A 17,556-nucleotide genomic window follows, 5' to 3' on the forward strand; every position below is an offset into this window, starting at 1 on the left:
TATGTTTCTTTTATTTTTATTTTTCCTAATTTGTCACCTTTTTCTTCCGTTGAAAATTTTCTTGACAGATTGATTTGAGTGGGTGGTTGAAAATGAGATAAAAATTATTGAATTATTGTTTGAAATATATAATAATCAGTAGACGGTAATATGTATAAGAAATTATAATAAAAAGATGCTACAAAAGCACGCGGTGTAGCTGTAATGTCCACGAATGCGTATTGAAAGCTTCTAATTTCTGCAAAACTTATTTAGATGTCAATTAAGTATGTATTAAAATCAATGTTTCTAGAACGTTAATATTCGTCATATTATGTTAAAAAATAACAGCGAATGCTTGCAGAATCGTAAATATGAAACTAGACTGATTTTCTGTTACCGATGTTTAGTTCATATTTATAATAACATTAAAATCATGAAGTTTCAATAAAAAATTGTCCTAAAGGAGATAAAAATAAAATAGGTACTATCGATCATTTTTTTCTGTACGTTTTGTCAGCTAGAAATAAAATCGATTATTGCAGACAATAATAGTATGATATATGTATGTGTTGTTAGTATTTTTATCCTTATACTTATGGTTAATGAATGGCAGAGATGATTTTTACAATCAATTTTTTCACTCGACAACTTAACTGCAAAGTACAAAAATGCTTAGAATATGTACTAACAGAAAAAAAGTGATAAGTAAATAAATATAATACTATGTTCAACTTGACTATACGATATATGAATACTAAAAAAAATACGCCATAAAAGCAAAAAATAGGCCCTTCCAGAAAAAGTTTGTTATGGAATAAAAAAAGCAATATCCTGATTATTTCAATTTGATTGTAGAAATGATTCCTGCCACACTAGTGCTATGTACCACCTATCATATTATAATGAATGTAACGTGCCCTGTTTCGTGGTCGTCGGCAAAAGCATTTATATTAAGTTTTACACATGTTTTACACGTCGTCAAGATGTAAAATTCACGTCAAAATGTCAAATTAAACACACTTTTCAATACAAATTTCTGACGTCAACAATCTTTACTCTGCCTTATTATTTTAGGTTTATTTGAAGCTTTTTGTATGGTTTATGCCAGAATGCTTAGTTGTTCTATAGATATGTATTTTACACAAACGAACAAATTAAGGAGTTGTGAAGTGACGACGATGCGACGGGGTTCCTAGTCTTAGACAAACTTGGAAAAATAAAAATAATGTGTTAATGTTGATAACGTGTGTTTCATTTAACTTGCCTAAATTATAGTCAGTAATATCACAAGTAAAAATATTCCCACGAAAGAAAGGTACCTGTTTATCCAATTTCTGGTCAACGATTAAATTGGCTGCCTATGCTAAAATGTTGGATAGAGTTACTTAAGTCACTTTCAGGCTCTGAAAAGTAGCAGGTGATGAAAATACCATCAAGGCTTTTTGCCATCAAAAAATCATAATTATATTAATCGATCGTAAAAATCGTGGGTTAAAATAAATTATGAATTTTAACTATCTTTGTAAGGAACGGGAGTGAAAAATGCAAAGACAAAATTCAGTCAACAATTATTTATTCTCATATTTTTGTCGTTAACACCACTTTTATCCTAATTCACATCCAACATCTTTATTTTATGTTCATATCCAAATCATATTGCGCGACTAAATACAATATTTCGGCCATTCCTTTTACATTTTATAACCAAAATAACAATTTGACATTTATTTAATTTGTATTTGACAAATTGACGTTGACATCAATTAGTTTACAAAGTCACAAAATTGAAGTTAACATTTTGCTGATAAATTAAATTAGAATTGGCTGTCTTTAGTTATTTTGTCTACTTTAGTTATTATTTTCCGTAGCTTGAATGATTATATTATAATTTTCAGCCTCAGTTTCGTGTCAAAGGTGCAACTTATGTAATTTAATACAAAAAGACAGGGAAAAATGTTCGTTTACATTTTAGATATTGATTGATTATTTTCCCTTATAACAAAGTAAAAATTATAATGTGAATCTCAATTTGAGCCCATAATTGAGATTCAGTTTATTTCAGTTATTTCTAGATTGATTTTCTTTATGTGCTGATTTTGACTTGTTGTCTTAACATAATCATACTCAGTAACTTTGTTTTTTTTTTATTTCAGGCAACGTGTAATGCGACAGTGATGCATTTATAGAAACTCTGTGTTGTCAATCAGGCCCGCCGCTAGCTGTTTGTTCGCCCGCGTGCAAAACTGATTATGCCGCCCTACGTTTTGTCAAAAAATATATAAGGAGGGGGGGGGGCGGATCCAGGGGGTCCGGAATAACATACATTACACATAACTTTTTATTAGCCCATAAGCAAACTAAGCAATTGCTCAATGCAGTGCAATCATTACCCAAGTGGCCCCTATGTATTGAAAGATTGTGATTAACTGAAACTAACGCATTTAAATATCTATAACAATGTTTAAAGTCAGTAAAATATGTTATTTGGTGGGTTTCCCGTTGAAAAGTCAACTTATATAACATATTTGATATTTGGAAGCGAAAATTTTTTAGTTTAAGGACACAAAACAAATAAAAACCACTGTAAATTAACAAAGCAAAGTCAAAAAGTAAGATATGCACAGAAGCGAAGTGCAAAAGCCGCGAGCGAAGCGAGCGCGATTTTTTTCCTTAGAGTTTTCATGAAGTAAACATATCATAAAAAGCCATAACGGACGTGCGCGAAAAATGTTTTTTCGGAATTGAATGCCTCAACAATTAAACATAGATAAAATGCGATATCTGACATGGAGCCGCGAGCGCAGCGAGCGCGAATTTTTTTGGGGATGCAAGGGGTGAAACAGTCAAAATTGATAGGATACGACCAAAGCTAGGGCGGCTTTTTCTGAAATTTTATTGGTTTAATTTTGCCGCCCCCTAAATAGCATTTGCCGCACGCTACGCCACTGGTTAAGAATCTTTAATTTTGAAAATGTCCTTTCAACAGATGTACCTAACTGAAACCGGCAGTGTAAGTAATATTCTTAGCGCTATTGCTGTGTTCGGAAATATTGAAATCAAATCATTAGTAAAAAGGTATTGTATTTTTAAAATTTTACGTAATAACTCGCTAGATTTGCCGCCCCCTAGGACGTGCCGCCCGCGTGCTGTGCACGCGCTGCACGCCCGCTTACGGCGGGCCTGTTGTCAATCCTTTTAACTGCCGCAAAACTTTGCCGAATTCATTCAAACCCGATCAGTCTAAAAACCATTTCAACGACTTTATCCTAAACATTTATAAAACATTGACTTTTAGAGTGAACAGTCAGTCGAGGATAACAGGTAGGTATTAAAATAAAGTATATTTTTTATAAAACAGAATAGAGTTCCTTAGTGTAACACCATGATTTGTACGGTTAGCTATGAATAGTTGGAAGTAAGGAGATTTGGGATTAAAATATTCAGAGACTAGCATACGTCTCTGTCTAGGGTACCACGCAATTAATTCACAGACAGAGTTACTTTTGTAGGTAAGGCCGTTTTTACAGTCACTTTGACTATCCGCAGTGACACCTACGCGTCATTCAGAAACGTTTCATAGAGTTGGCGCTGATGGTCAGCACGTGATCAGCGTGACTGTAAAATCAGCCTAATTTTAATATTGGTAAGGATTGAAGTCAAGAAGAATTACCAATTTTGTCTCTCGAATATTTTAATGGCTTCCCAGTAACTAGGTACCCTTACTTCCACAAGTCATAGATGTACCTATGTATGTCGTGTAATCCAATATTATATAATTATAATGACTATACATTAAAGCTTTCTAGAAATTATGAGATACCATAGTAATGTGCAGTGTGAAGAGGTTCTTATTATAAATTATCACTTTTTCTATGTAAATTGAGTTGAAGAAAATTGTAGGGTGTATAAACTAACTTAATTTGGAAGTATAAAAAACTAAAAATAATGTAAGTAGTTTTGGTGGGCCAAACGCTGAAGTCGGTCTTAAATAATATAATTTGTACATTATGATTTATAAAGCTTGTTATATAATACATAATTCTTTCTACCTTCGACACTTGTCATGACAACCGACGTCAGCGTTTGACAAATCCAGTCATACGCCACAAGAACATTCACAAAATATTTATCAAGTAGTAGTAGAAAGGTAAATAGATCTCACTCGTTTATAGAACAGTTTAGTGCTTTTGAAAAGTAGACAAATTGTCTGTACATTTAACATTGTCTGTGTCACAACACGTTATATTTTGTCAGCGACGTTTCGCGTCATTTGACTGCCAGCGGCATTCGCCGTCATTCGACTGCCACGGACGTTTGCCGTCACTCGACCGCCAGCGACGTATGACGGCCGACGTTGGGCGTCATTCTGCCAGCGACGTTAACTGATGACGTGGCACGCGACGTCAGGAACGTCGTGCTCCTCGACGTCGTCTGAGGTCGGTGCCAGCGCCGCCAGTTGCGTCGCTGTTGGTCTTCGCTAGGATCTTTGGCGGTTCGCGTCTCCTGGAAAACAGAGAACACATTGTTTAACACATGTGTGGTTTTGATCGTCATTTTCTTCACAGCTAGTTAATTCAAGACAAATAAACCGAGCCTAGCAGTTTGTGGTAAGCAGAGGGAAGAAGATGGCCAATTTTTTTGGTGATCGGATTTTACGCTTATATAAAACATAGTTACGTTTTGAACAGAAGTGTCCTTATGTCATTCCTGTACTCCGTTGCTAGCAATAGATTGGAATGGAATGTATTTCTTGCCCTCTAAGGAAACTTGCATAATTATGTACTTTCTGCATTGAACGGCAATTTCCAGTCATCCTAAAATATTAAAAAAAGTTACATTACCTCGTCGCAACCTAAGCTCCAGCATGGTATGCGTGACTAACGCCGCCAGCAACGCGGCAGCCAGCCCCGCTAGCTGTGACCGAACACACAGCATGGTTCGAGCTATGCACGCCAGTGCGAGCCCTAAGTGCCGCGCGGATAGGATCATCGACCATGCTCCCCGCCAGCCGGGGCCGCCGATGCAGATGCCAGCCTGGATAAAATTGAACAAATATGTGAAATTTTTCTGGAGGAGAAGAACCTCGTGGCTCAAATATCTTAGACCATCTTAGTTTAACTTGAGCACCAGATCACTATTCAGCGCTGCAGCGTTCACAGTCAAAGTTCTATTAATGAAAGCCTATCTCCAGTAGGACATAGTACCCTAAGAAGATGAAGGTGGTTGATTAATACGTTTTTAGTAGACGTCTACTAGGTAAAAGTTATTTACTATTTAAATATGTTGTATAAATATGGTGCTAGGTTTATAACATACGATATTCACCATTAATCATGAAACTCATATGCGTTCATGCGTGTTCTCTAACTTTTATCTCTTCGCAGTGAACGCTATAACGTTCGATGTGAATGCGATAACTTTCGATGAAGAACATAATACCTGTAGCACATCCCAAAGCGCAGCACACGCGCCCCAAGCAGCGGCCGCCAACGCAGGCAGCGCTAGATCCGTCTTCGCAGCTCTCCAGCGCAATAAAGCGAGTACTAGCGACGCGTGCGCAGCCCCGCCGCCCGCCGCCAGCGCGCCACGTCTGCCCCGCGCGGCGGCCATGGACAGAGTGCCGGCGGCTAAGCCCTGCAGCACTCCTGTGCCGCAGAGCGAGCGCCATGCACACCACCACCCGTCCACGCATACTCCGTACCACTGGGGGTGATGAAGAAATGTTAAATCAGATGCGTCAAAGTCTAGATGGTTCACTTGCTTCCTGTGGACTGTCGTGATTTTCTTGCGGGAAAGAATATTTCTGTTTTAAATATATCAAAATCTTAGAATGATTTAAAAAGTAATTAGGTGAACACATTACATTGTGTTACGGAAACAAATTGTGACATAGTTTGTGAGTAATGATGTAACATGGGTAAACTACATAATACACACCTTAATATACGATGTATAAATAAATCCCTGTTGGAGTCCTATAAACAGACCCATGGGTACACCCAGCAACGTCCTGGGATCCCCGAACACAGAGCGCGCATCGGGTGGCGGCGCCGGCGCAGAGGACGCGCCGTACACACCCAGTCCTACTGACAGCAGTGCCAGGAATGCCCACATGGCTACCAGTAGCATTCTGCCGTCCGCGTCTAGCACTGTGCCTGATAGCGTCTGCATGTCTGGACAGCCAGCTGACCCGCAAGTGCGCTCCTAGAAAGATGTTGTTAAAAGTAAGTTTCAAGCAGCGTATAAGTAACATATACTGAAATAGAAGAAGTTTGAATCACCTCATAGTCATCTTCTAAAAAGTACTCTTCAGGCGGTGGCCACCTGGGCACCGATATATTTGTTGGTACCGGAGTAGAAGGCCTTGATACCTCCTCAGACCATATCAATAAAGCAAAGCCTAAAAGTAATGACCCACACACTAGGCCCAGGTCCTGAGCTGCTCTTAACGCTCTTAATGCTCTTCTAAGCGCCACTTTTCTTCTCGCTTCATCGCCTGCCGCTTGGGCGAGTGATGTCGCTGATGCTGAGAGGGCTAAAGACATTGGAGATAACGACACGCCGCAGATTCCATACAAAGCAAGTAGAACTGGTAGGGGAGTTTCTACCGTGTGAGCAGTTAACAGCACACAGACTAGAGTATGTGCTATTGCAATTACTAATCTCGTTCCAGTCTTTTGGAGTATGAGGGGGGAGAAGGGAGCGACGACTGCTGCTGCTGTGTGCATGATTGAGAGTGGCATGGCTCCTGCCTCGGCACCTGCGAAGGCTGTGAAGGGCAGGAGAGCAGTCGCACAGAGGCCACTTGATATACAAAGTAGGGTGAATCTGTTGACTAGGGGTTTGGGCAACTTTGGGGGCTGTCGGGCTAGAAGTCGTCGAACTGAAGCGGCCCCGACGGATGACGCAGCCGAGTCTCGTCTGCGGGGCCCGATGCAGGAGCCCGCTACTCGGATAGGAGTTTTCTGTTTCTTCCAAGGCCATTCTTTCTTGTATATTGTGCTCACTGGGATCTGCAAAAATGAAAACCGTAGTTATAATTACGATGATTTAATGAAGGCTTTCTTGGAACTTCGCTGAATGGACTATTTTAAGACCAAGCCTAGAGCAGTTTATTTGCTGGTCTAAATATTCAATACTAGCTGTTTTCCACTGTTTTACCCGCATCCCAAGGGACCATGATGAAATATAGCCTCCCTGAATATATCCTTGCCACCACTCGAAGATTTTTTCAAAGTTTCCTATTTACTATTTTACTGTGTAGTTGTATATAGGCTTACCGGAGTAATAACAGTCCGGTGGCGGTGCGGGTCGGACACGGTCCGCACGGCCGCGCGGACGGGCGTCGGACGGGAGCGCTCCGTCAGGTCCGGTAGGCTGCCCATGCGAGCGCACCGGCTATGCACCGGCTGGCATACTTTCTGTTGTCATACCTGGGGAGAATTAAATATAGCATTGTATACAAAGAAAAAATAATTTATTAAAAAATATTATTTGTATTGTTTCAACAAATGCTTATTTCTTTATTTAACGGCTACTTGTTTTCTATAAAAACACTTGTATTTTGATGAAACTGCTTCATAAGCTCATTAGAGGTCAACACATAATATAGTGGTCCAGATAAACCTCAAATGAATCGCTTCAGGCTACGATTAACCGCGTTAGTAAATAACATCCCATTTTAGCACAAAACTAATTCTTTATAATTCTGTGCCTTAATTCAGCCATAAAAAATCACGTTGGCATTTACATTAGAATTAACCCTATCGAGATACGTTTAAACCAAACATCAAGTTATTTATAAATCCCCAACATTTAAAAAAGGATTCTACCCAATTCCCCTATCATTAAAATCGATTATCGTTTGACATTTAACTCGATATCTCGAGTGATTTACAAGAGCTGAAAATATCGAGGAAATATCGGGACTCGAGCTAACCGGGGCCAATTGGATTTTAGATAGTTCAGTTATTCGGGGTCGACGGCGATGGTGGTAAATCTAGTGCCGGGTTGACGCTTACGGGTCTTTATTTTCTTTTAGTATATTTTGATTGCAGGCCAGCAGTGGGATGATAAAATGGCTGTAACTAACTAACTATATTTTGATTTGTTTTTTTTTTGGTTTATGTTGTTTATTTTTGGATTTATTTGTGACTTCATATTAAAATTAAGAAATGAATATGTTGCACCAAAGGTCACGATTACATTACTATGACACAATTTTTTAAGTATATGTTGTAATAATATGTCTGTGACTTTTTGTATTAAGATATCCGATTTCTATGGGCTACAGTTTATATGATTGACTTGTTCCCTGTGATTTCACCCTCGTTACATGTAGAAATTCTTTTCCTTAGATAAGCACGTTCAAGCAAACAAACGAACCCTTCTGTTTTACAATATGAGTCTATATAGATAAAATAACACAAGGGCAGCACTTCGTACCTAGTACATAAGTGTACAAATTAAGCAATTCCTTGCATATAATCACTTCAAACTAAACCTCAATATAACAAAAAACAATCCACATAACGAACCAAAACCCTAATCTATATACGCCATAAATCTTCATTAAGCAAGACGTCAGAGACAGGTCGATATAACCGGGTACCTGCCTAATCCGCACCCGGTGCAAACAGTTTAGCGGCTCAAGTAAAGTGATTTTTAAAAGAAATTAGTTCCCGCACCCGGACAAAAAGTAGCCTCTGTCCTTTCCCACGCTTTAGGTTGTGTGTATTTTCATTAAGGCGACGAATTGGTAAACAATAATTCTATAACCGGCACGCGCACCTAAGGCGCCAAGAGGGGACGGAGCGTCTGAGCGGAGCGAGGATTACAATACGCGCGCTAGCTTATAACTAAAAGTCGTAAGCGACGAAATGGTTTTGTAATTTTATTATTTAGAAATGATAATTTGATAAAAATTCCTTCTACAATTTTAAAGAGTATATATACTCAACTACTAAAAAAGTTAAGAGGCTTAAATCGGTCCCGTTTGCCCATAATATGTGAGTCTCTTTTTAAAAAGAGGTATGTTTGATATATTTTTCTCTGTTATAAAAGTTACCTAATCATGTTTTGAAGTCTAACAAAATAAGGTTTTTATCATGAACTTTCAGGTAACCAAGTTGTATTTTGATCCGTTTTGTATTTACTGAGAAAAATTTTGTTAATTTAGTCCTCTTAAACTGGTAGTTTTGGTTTGAAAGCATGACTTACATATAAAGAAAAACGTTACTTTTTTAAAACTTTACTTCATATTTATAATATTCATAAGGATCACAATAACGTAAGCAAGTACGTACATTCCTACAACAGTAATCTGTGGTAGAAGTTAATAACTGTACAAATTATGACTAACATCCAAATTATCACTTCACACTTAACCGCAATACAGCAAAAATAAACCTTAATCAATATACGCCATAAATCATCATTAAGCAAGACGTCAGAGACAGGTCGATATAACCCGGACATAGAGAACCAAATGACTAGTGGAGGTGCCATAACGGAAAATTGACTAAGAAAGTAGCGCGCCAAAATGCGGGTGAGCGGGAGACGAGGAACGTCACTGTTTTCGCCGTTTTCGCCCTAATATGCCTTCTTTGGACCCGGCCATCTTTTGTAAAATGTACCAAAAATCGTTGCAGATGTTACAAAGAACCCGATCCCCTCGCTAGTTTACTAGTAACTGATCGTTTTGGTCGTGCCTACTTTACTAATTTGACCTAGAAGAAGGCGCCTTTTTTTTGTTTCAGCTGAGGAAAATGCCTGACGCATACACACACCGCCGCGGGGAGACGCTGAGGTTATGTGGGGCTTGCACCACTAAAAACCTCAGCTTTTGTGCCGTCTTCTGCCTTTTAGAAGAAGGCGCCTGACATAGCTGTGTTATGGTATCTCCGCTCATGTTTCCTTACTCCGTGAACCCGGGTACCTAAGTTACCCGGGTACCTGCTTAATCCGTACCCGGTGCAAACAGTTTAGCGGCTTAGTTAAAGTGATTGCTACGATCCGTTATCGGTTTACATAAGTGGTTCTAACACCACTAAGTTTCATCAAACATTGGTAGTTTGAATGGCTCTTACTTCAAACTATTATTGTAGATGGTAGATGGTAATTTAGTGTGTGAAGTTTGTGTTTTATTAAGCTTTCTTATATTGACATGGTTTTGCTTGTGGTACCTATGTTTTTTTGAAATTGGATATTTTTTTTACCCAGTACAAATGAGGGGGTAAAGTTTTGAATGACATGTGTGTCTGTCTTTGGCATTGTAATTTTTAAACGGATAATGCACTTTTTATCGTTTCTCTATTTTCGAAGTTACAAGGAACAAACAAAAAAATCTTCACTCCTAGTCGGTGACAATAGAGAGGAGTTTTTGTCGCCCTTTATTAATGAGTGTTATTTTCCTTTCAAGTCTCGAGTTTGCAAGATATAATGTAAAACTGCCAAGAACTTCACTAGAATATCATTTAGGAATATGTGACTTCTGACTGGCTATCGAACTGTTGGCAAAAAAAGTTACAAATTACAACCAGGACGAATTCAGTGCACGGGTCAGTTTAGGTATCAAATGGATGGCCAGCCATCACGGGTCGACCCGTACCTTAACCTTCATCAATCGACCCTGTTGAGGTCACCGGGGCTTTTTAGACCTCCTCGGAAGCACTGAGAGAGGGTTATGTAGTTAAACTCTGTATATTATAACAATTACTTTATTATGCCTATTATGTTACTATTTTAAGTGGCAGACGAATAAGGTGTTAATCAATAATAATTATTTTTTGCCCTTCTCCTATGCTCTCGAGTTTAGATGCTTCTCATAAAGCATTTTGCTGAATGCATTTTCCTTTCGTCCTTTCTTTTTATCTTTTTGTTATTTATGCTTTTCTACACAAAATACTTTCACAAATAAATCTTATTCCCCTTTGTTCGCAATTTTTCAAATAAATGTATTGCTTTTGTTGCCAAAAAGCGTTTAATAGCAGTGTATTGTCTCTTTACTATGACATCACCATTTACAAAACTATTGCCTATTTTGCTAGGCTCAGTTTCCAGTCTGACTAGACTGAAGTAAACATCGATATCGTATGTGGAGCATCGGCCGTCTGACCTCGAATACTTATTTAGTTAAGTAGGAGAACACGAGGCGATGAGATGGAATTTTTGGATGCTGAGCTGTGAAGATAGAGTGACGGTTTTTAGGGTATAGGTATTGCTATTGTACTTTAAGCCTATTTTAGTTTCATCTAATAGCCTATTTTTTTATAAAACTAGTTATGTATTATAAAAGATCGATGATCTACCAATACTATTTAGTATTATTGTCGTGAGTATTACAAAGCTGAAGAGTTTATTAGTTTGGACGAGCTAATCTCGAAATCTACTGATAGATTCTTCTATTCTTTATTGCACACAAAAATACATTTGACACATTGCAAACAGAGAGATAATGTACAATGGCGACCTTAACCCAGTGCAGTGCACGTGCAGTGACAGTGAAGTGTGCTAGCAGTGCAGTGCTTCTAATGTTTAGATAGCCCATCGATCGAAATAGGCTTGCTTAAACTTTTGAAAAACAAAAACCGCTCTTGGAAGCGACTATTGTTTATATTCTGTACGCTTAAACCACGCTTAAACTTTATTTTTGATTTAGATGAATGTTTCTATGTGTGAGCAATCACTGTACAGATTTTTTGTAACAAGAATTCACACCAAGGCATTGATTGAATAAAATATCGCACAATCCAATTATCGACACGCCGTGTTCAAACAAAATCGAATCATAAACTTTTGAACACATGTAGGGAACCCGAATTTATGTGGCATACATCCTAATCCAATACAAAACATTTGTTTCTGTTAATGAATTTTACAAAAATAATTTAGAATATCAATATTTGACGACGACAATATTTATATAACGAGATGAGGACGATATTTGGTTACCTTGAAAAGAAACCGAAACAATTCATTTGAAAAAAGTATCATACGAATTTGAGTTGACCTTTTTTTCATTATATTTATTTATTGCTCTAAAAGGTACATTTTAAGTTGTCCAATCAGATGGCAAGGATAGAAGAAGACCAAAACTTCATTTAGATCAACAGTAAAAAAAGTAGAATTTTGTTTGGTCCTGATAGCGACCCTATCGGGCAATGAGAGTGAGGGAATAGAGAGTTCACCTGTGTCTGCGCAAATGATTGTGTGTATTCTTATGTCTGATAAAAAGGTGAAGGGACACAAACATCAAAGTCGGAAATCACCAACCCGCATTGATTATAACTTGGATGTTCACATAAACATATCTACCTAACTTAGTTCGTAACGTTCCGTTCTACACATAATTCGTTGAATAAAGCTCTATAACTAAGATAACGCCCGGACAGTGGCATCTAGAGTAATATTAGTGGCGACTGAACAAGCTTATTGTCAGTGGACCAATGGGAATACGCCACACGATGTGAACTTTCAACAGCGTGCAGTAAGGGGATAATAGTGAAATTCTGTTCAACATTATGTAATTTATTAAACATGTGTAGTTCTTTACTGCAAGTCTTCACTAATATACTTTTATTATACAAATATGAGAAGAACATGGATCAGTTCGCTAATTGCGTTGAAAAATAATTTTAAAAAGGTGTTTTATCCAAATACTTATCTTCAAACTCTGATAGTAGTTTACTGATTACTGATTATTAAATAAGTAATTCAGAACCTATAAGTAAAAAAAAAATACAAACCAGCCAACAACATGTATTGTTAGTGGCAACTACTCAAGTTTATTGTCAGTGGAAAGTTCCATCGAAAAGAGATAAAAAATCCATTCATTATATATTCGTTTTGTCCTAAAATCGGCATGACAATAACAAACTAAGTATATTTTTATTCAACAAATAACATTTCTATAATCACAAAAGCAAATTCAAATTGATGGGCGAAATAACTCGAAAAAGAAATTGAGATAGTCGCGTAGTCACGTAGCTACGGCGTAGCAACTCCGTAGTATTTTCGTAGCACTTTCGTAGACATTTGAAATTGGGTGCGTTTGGAATACAGTGAAGTGCCTTGTGGAATGGTATCATTCAATCAATATGAGTGTTTGTAAAGGTGAATTTGTATGGTTGTTTATCTTCATTTGTATTGCGTAAGTTTATATCATATTTCGCTGTTTATTATAGGTAAAATTGACTCAATGCTGGTATTTTGATGTCGATTTGGAGTGAAGACGATTTTTTCTTGGTTTTAGTTTTAGCTTTAGGTACTTAGCCATCTTGTTTCTTCATTATAAACTCAAAAAAAAACATCGAAACAATGTCGTCATTATCAAATTATCTTTTTTGTAGTCAAACTGACAGATTTTAAGGTTTTAACATGAGGTCTCTGACACTGATAAACAACGTAGTAAAGAATTTTTTATTGTAAACCCAAAAAATTACCTCCTACGACCACACAAACTTTAACTCATTATAATTTTGGCATCTGTAGAAATGTAGATAGGGTGCTATTTCCCTTAAAAAGTAGTGTAGAGTCAATAGAATATTCTAGAATGTAAACTAAAAGCTAAGAAGACTCTCCAGAGCTACATTGACAAGTCAATGCTACTAATAACAATGTACCGCGTGGGTTCACACCCGTGTCCCGTGGGTGTGATGCATTCTCTAATGATAATAAATGGCTAAGCATTGATCATTCAACGGTAAAACAACTAAAATAGTAGTAATATTTGTATGTAGATTGTAGCTTTTAATCTAGCTAAGGAATGTGTCTTTCCTCTAATTATAACTTTTTTTATATTATGTTTTTCAGTGTCTCACCTATCGTAGTACATCTATACCCGGGCGAAATACAACTTTAACACACACAAATAACAATTTAAAGAATTTTCACAATTGTTTCAGTAGAATCAGAAATTACCTCCTACAACTTGACTTTAACTCTCTATAATAAAAGTGTCTCCAGAAATACAGGTATTTTACTTAAAAGTCTGTAGCATCTACAGAATATTTTTAAGAAAACTCTCCAGAGCCACATTGACAAGTCAATGCTACTAATAACAATGTATCGCGTGGGTTCACACCCGCGTCCCGTGGGTGTGATGCATTCTCTAATGGAAATAAATGACCTAACATTTATCATTCGACGGTAAAACAGCTAAAATAATAAGGAATGTGTGTTTTCCCTAGGTATGACTTTAGAAGTCAAACTAAATGTTTTTCAGTGTTTTACTTGGCGCACTACTTTCCGTACCCGAACAAACTATCATAACTTTTGACATTATATAAGGTGTAAAAGAAATATAGTCGTGGTGGCCTAGTGGGTAAAGGACCAACCTCAAGTACGAGGGCGCGGGTTCGATCCCAGGTCAGGCAAGTACCAATGCAACTTTTCTAAGTTTGTATGTACTTTCTAAGTATATCTTAGACACCATTGGCTGTGTTTCGGATGGCACGTTAAACTGTAGGTCCCGGCTGTCATTGAACATCCTTGGCAGTCGTTACGGGTAGTTAGAAGCCAGTAAGTCTGACACCAGTCTAACCAAGGGGTATCGGGTTGCCCGGGTAACTGGGTTGAGGAGGTCAGATAGGCAGTCGCTTCTTGTAAAGCACTGGTACTCAGCTGAATCCGGTTAGACTGGAAGCCGACCCCAACATGATTGGGAAAAGGCTCGGAGGATGATAAGGTGTAAAAGAATTTTCCAAATTGTTTCACTAGATCTAGAAAAAAACAATCAAATATTGACTTTATATAATATTACTTTTTTTTACATATCTGTATTTTACTTAAAAACCAGCTTCCAAACGTAGCTTCTTCATAAGAAAACTCTCTAGAGCTACATTGACATGTCAATGCTACTAATAACAATGTATCGCGTGGGTTCGCACCCGTGTCCCGTGGGTCTGTTGCATTCTCTAATGGAAATAAATGACCTAAACATTGATCGGTATTATCCCTTTCGTAGGTCTTCTTACTAATTACACGTGGCTAATGATTAATTTTTGAGTAATGAAATGAAATGTTTATTTGCTAGAATGTGGGAGTAGGTATATAGTATAGTAGCTTAGTGATAGTTTTTCCGCAAAAGGTATTCTTTCTATTCATGCACACTTCATACATAGGTGAAGAATTTGTTTGAAATCGGGAACCCATCCATGATCCGATTTGAAAAATTCTTTCATAGTTAGAAATCCCATTTATAGAGAAGGGTTCAATGCTTCTTTTTTATGTGGGTATACTAAGTAGTTCGCATGGGACACAGATGAAAAGTGAAGAAAACATTAGTTGAGGAAAACTGAATTTACTGTAGTATGTATAGGCGTATATGTCTATAGCGTTTGCATCCCACGCTCATTGCTGATTTATTCTTCGATTGACAAGATGATTTGACTAAGCATATACGAATAGTAAATTGAAGACGACAAATATCAAGTGGTATTTTAGAATAGAGCTTAGTTTTTGACTGTGAAATCAGTCAGAATATCAGGTATTTGTTGATCTATGTTCCTATTTTGTATTTCATTCTACCGTATATTCTCTTTTCATAAAAACCAATTTTGTTTATATATTTTTGTGTTTCCCTTTAATAGTATCGTTATAAAGGCGTTTCGCTTTCTTTACCACGTAATTTTCTAAAGTTAATAATACGCACCCTCATTTGTGCTACCCTAATTAGAATATAATTATGTTGTTATCCCAATTATATACCTCATTATTATCACCCTTCGTTTAAGTCTAAGTTAATTTTTCACATCCTTTCTAAACATATTATGATGTGGTTGTCTCTCTACTTCGCCTTCACACCAAAACGGTTGAAGTGTATTATTGTACGTACGCTAAATTAAAGTTATATCATAATGGTATTTGAAAATTACCTACAGTGTTCTTATGGTTTTATCCCACAAGATGCGAGTGGAACTTTGGCAGGACAGCTAATTTCTGTGATTCGTCTTAAAGTAACTAGTCTTTTTGGAAAGCTTTATTCTCTTTATCAGTCGTGAATATTGCCGTTAGGTTTCAACTGTTCTAGCATGTTTAATTATTGTTCTAATAAAGGATAATTGCATTAGAACTCTAACCCTTTTTCATTAAAACCAAGCTCCTTTAAGATTAATAATAGCAACAAGTAATCGCACTACGTACAGGCGCCCTAAATGATCGTCTAATGAGTCCGTGGCCTACTGCGGGCTTCTATCGAAGCGAGGCGCACGTGTAAACGCCCACTCAACACTCAATTACTACAATATTGTTGATATTTGTCGCACCTAGTAAATATAGCCTTAATCTAGGGCTTATTAATGAAGTATTTGATGTGGTTTTTGGTATGGTTGTGTCGAAAAAAGGCGTTGAATTAGTGAATTAATTAGAAATGTCGAGCGCCTACCGAAAATTTTATCGATAGGCGTTGGTATTTTTTTTGTAGTTAGCTAAAATCTTTGATGAAGGCACTGAAAACACACACTGAAAAGAGCACAGAAAAACTCACTTTTAAAACACATATGGTTTGAAAAGCTATTTCCATTCACAACACAGTTTTTTCACTTTTTCACATCATCACTTGGGAATAAAAAGGGGGGGTAAATTGGTACAAAATATGGTTGTTTTTCTTCTTAATTTGATACTGATATGATTTTGTGGGGGATATGTTATTGTCTGAAAGCTATATAATGTTTTGTTCGGCCTCCGTTGGTGACGCTCGGACCGCGTCAGAACACTGAGCTCGCGACGTGGAGTGGGATTAGTAGGGTGACCATGAAGTTGGATGCTGGGGGATATGATTGGGAAGTTGGGTAGATATTTTGTTGCAGAGATAATATATGTGAAGTTGTAGCGCCTGAATTTTAAGTTGGTGCAATATTGGCGAATACGCGTTAATGTAGTTAATGAGTAGAGTGTGAAATAATTTCTAAAAAATAACTTATTTTGCTTGACAAATGGCTAGGCTTAAGTTAGTCAATGCTGCTTATTTTGATCTCAGGTGAGCTTGAATTGTTTTTCATAAACATTGTTATTAGTTAGGGAGACCTATAGTAACTTGTTCGGTTGTTGTATCATCAATGAACCTGCCATTTTTTCATTAAATATACGCTGACAGTTTATGAGATATCGGATTTAAATCAATAAATCCCAATTTTATTCACCAAACCCAGCAAAACCAATCAACATGAACACCAACACATAAAATCAGTTTAACAACACCTAAATCTTACATAAACACCACAAAATAAACAATAAAACATTAACTTTATTACTTCAATTAAGAGCCACTCAACCTGTTGATACGGGAATTATCCTTTGTACCACCAATATCATGGTCACCCTACAATATCAGGGTTCTGTAGAAGGGAGCTGGGTTTGCGCATGCGTTCTCCCCGGCCCATCTGTCTGAAGCATGAAAGCACATATTAGTTTATATAGCTACGTTTATCCCATACTAAGAGCTTGGTACAGAAGGCCCATCGCTTTTGGGTCAAGATCATGCATACCGTTTCTTGTACTTGGTGTTTGCCGCGGTTTCACTCGCGTCTTGAAGCGACTTTTTCTCGTGATCGGAGAAAATATAGCCTACGTAGC

The 17,556-nt window shown here is 37.3% G+C and overlaps 1 protein-coding gene across 1 annotated transcript; it reads right to left on the bottom strand.

Moving 5' to 3' along the window:
• Positions 1–3,727: 3,727 nt before the first annotated feature.
• On the bottom strand, positions 3,728–7,409 carry LOC110371758 (protein unc-93 homolog A; the record flags this gene model as incomplete). Its single annotated transcript, XM_064040323.1, has 6 exons — positions 3,728–4,485; positions 4,824–5,016; positions 5,422–5,685; positions 5,920–6,186; positions 6,264–6,995; positions 7,263–7,409. Coding segments are annotated over 6 exons (1,629 nt in total), but the record flags the coding sequence as incomplete, so codon positions are not given.
• Between the last annotated feature and the right edge of the window lie 10,147 nt (positions 7,410–17,556).

Source organism: Helicoverpa armigera, chromosome 22 (genome assembly GCF_030705265.1).
Source record: "Helicoverpa armigera isolate CAAS_96S chromosome 22, ASM3070526v1, whole genome shotgun sequence".
Taxonomy (NCBI): Eukaryota; Metazoa; Arthropoda; class Insecta; order Lepidoptera; family Noctuidae; genus Helicoverpa; species Helicoverpa armigera.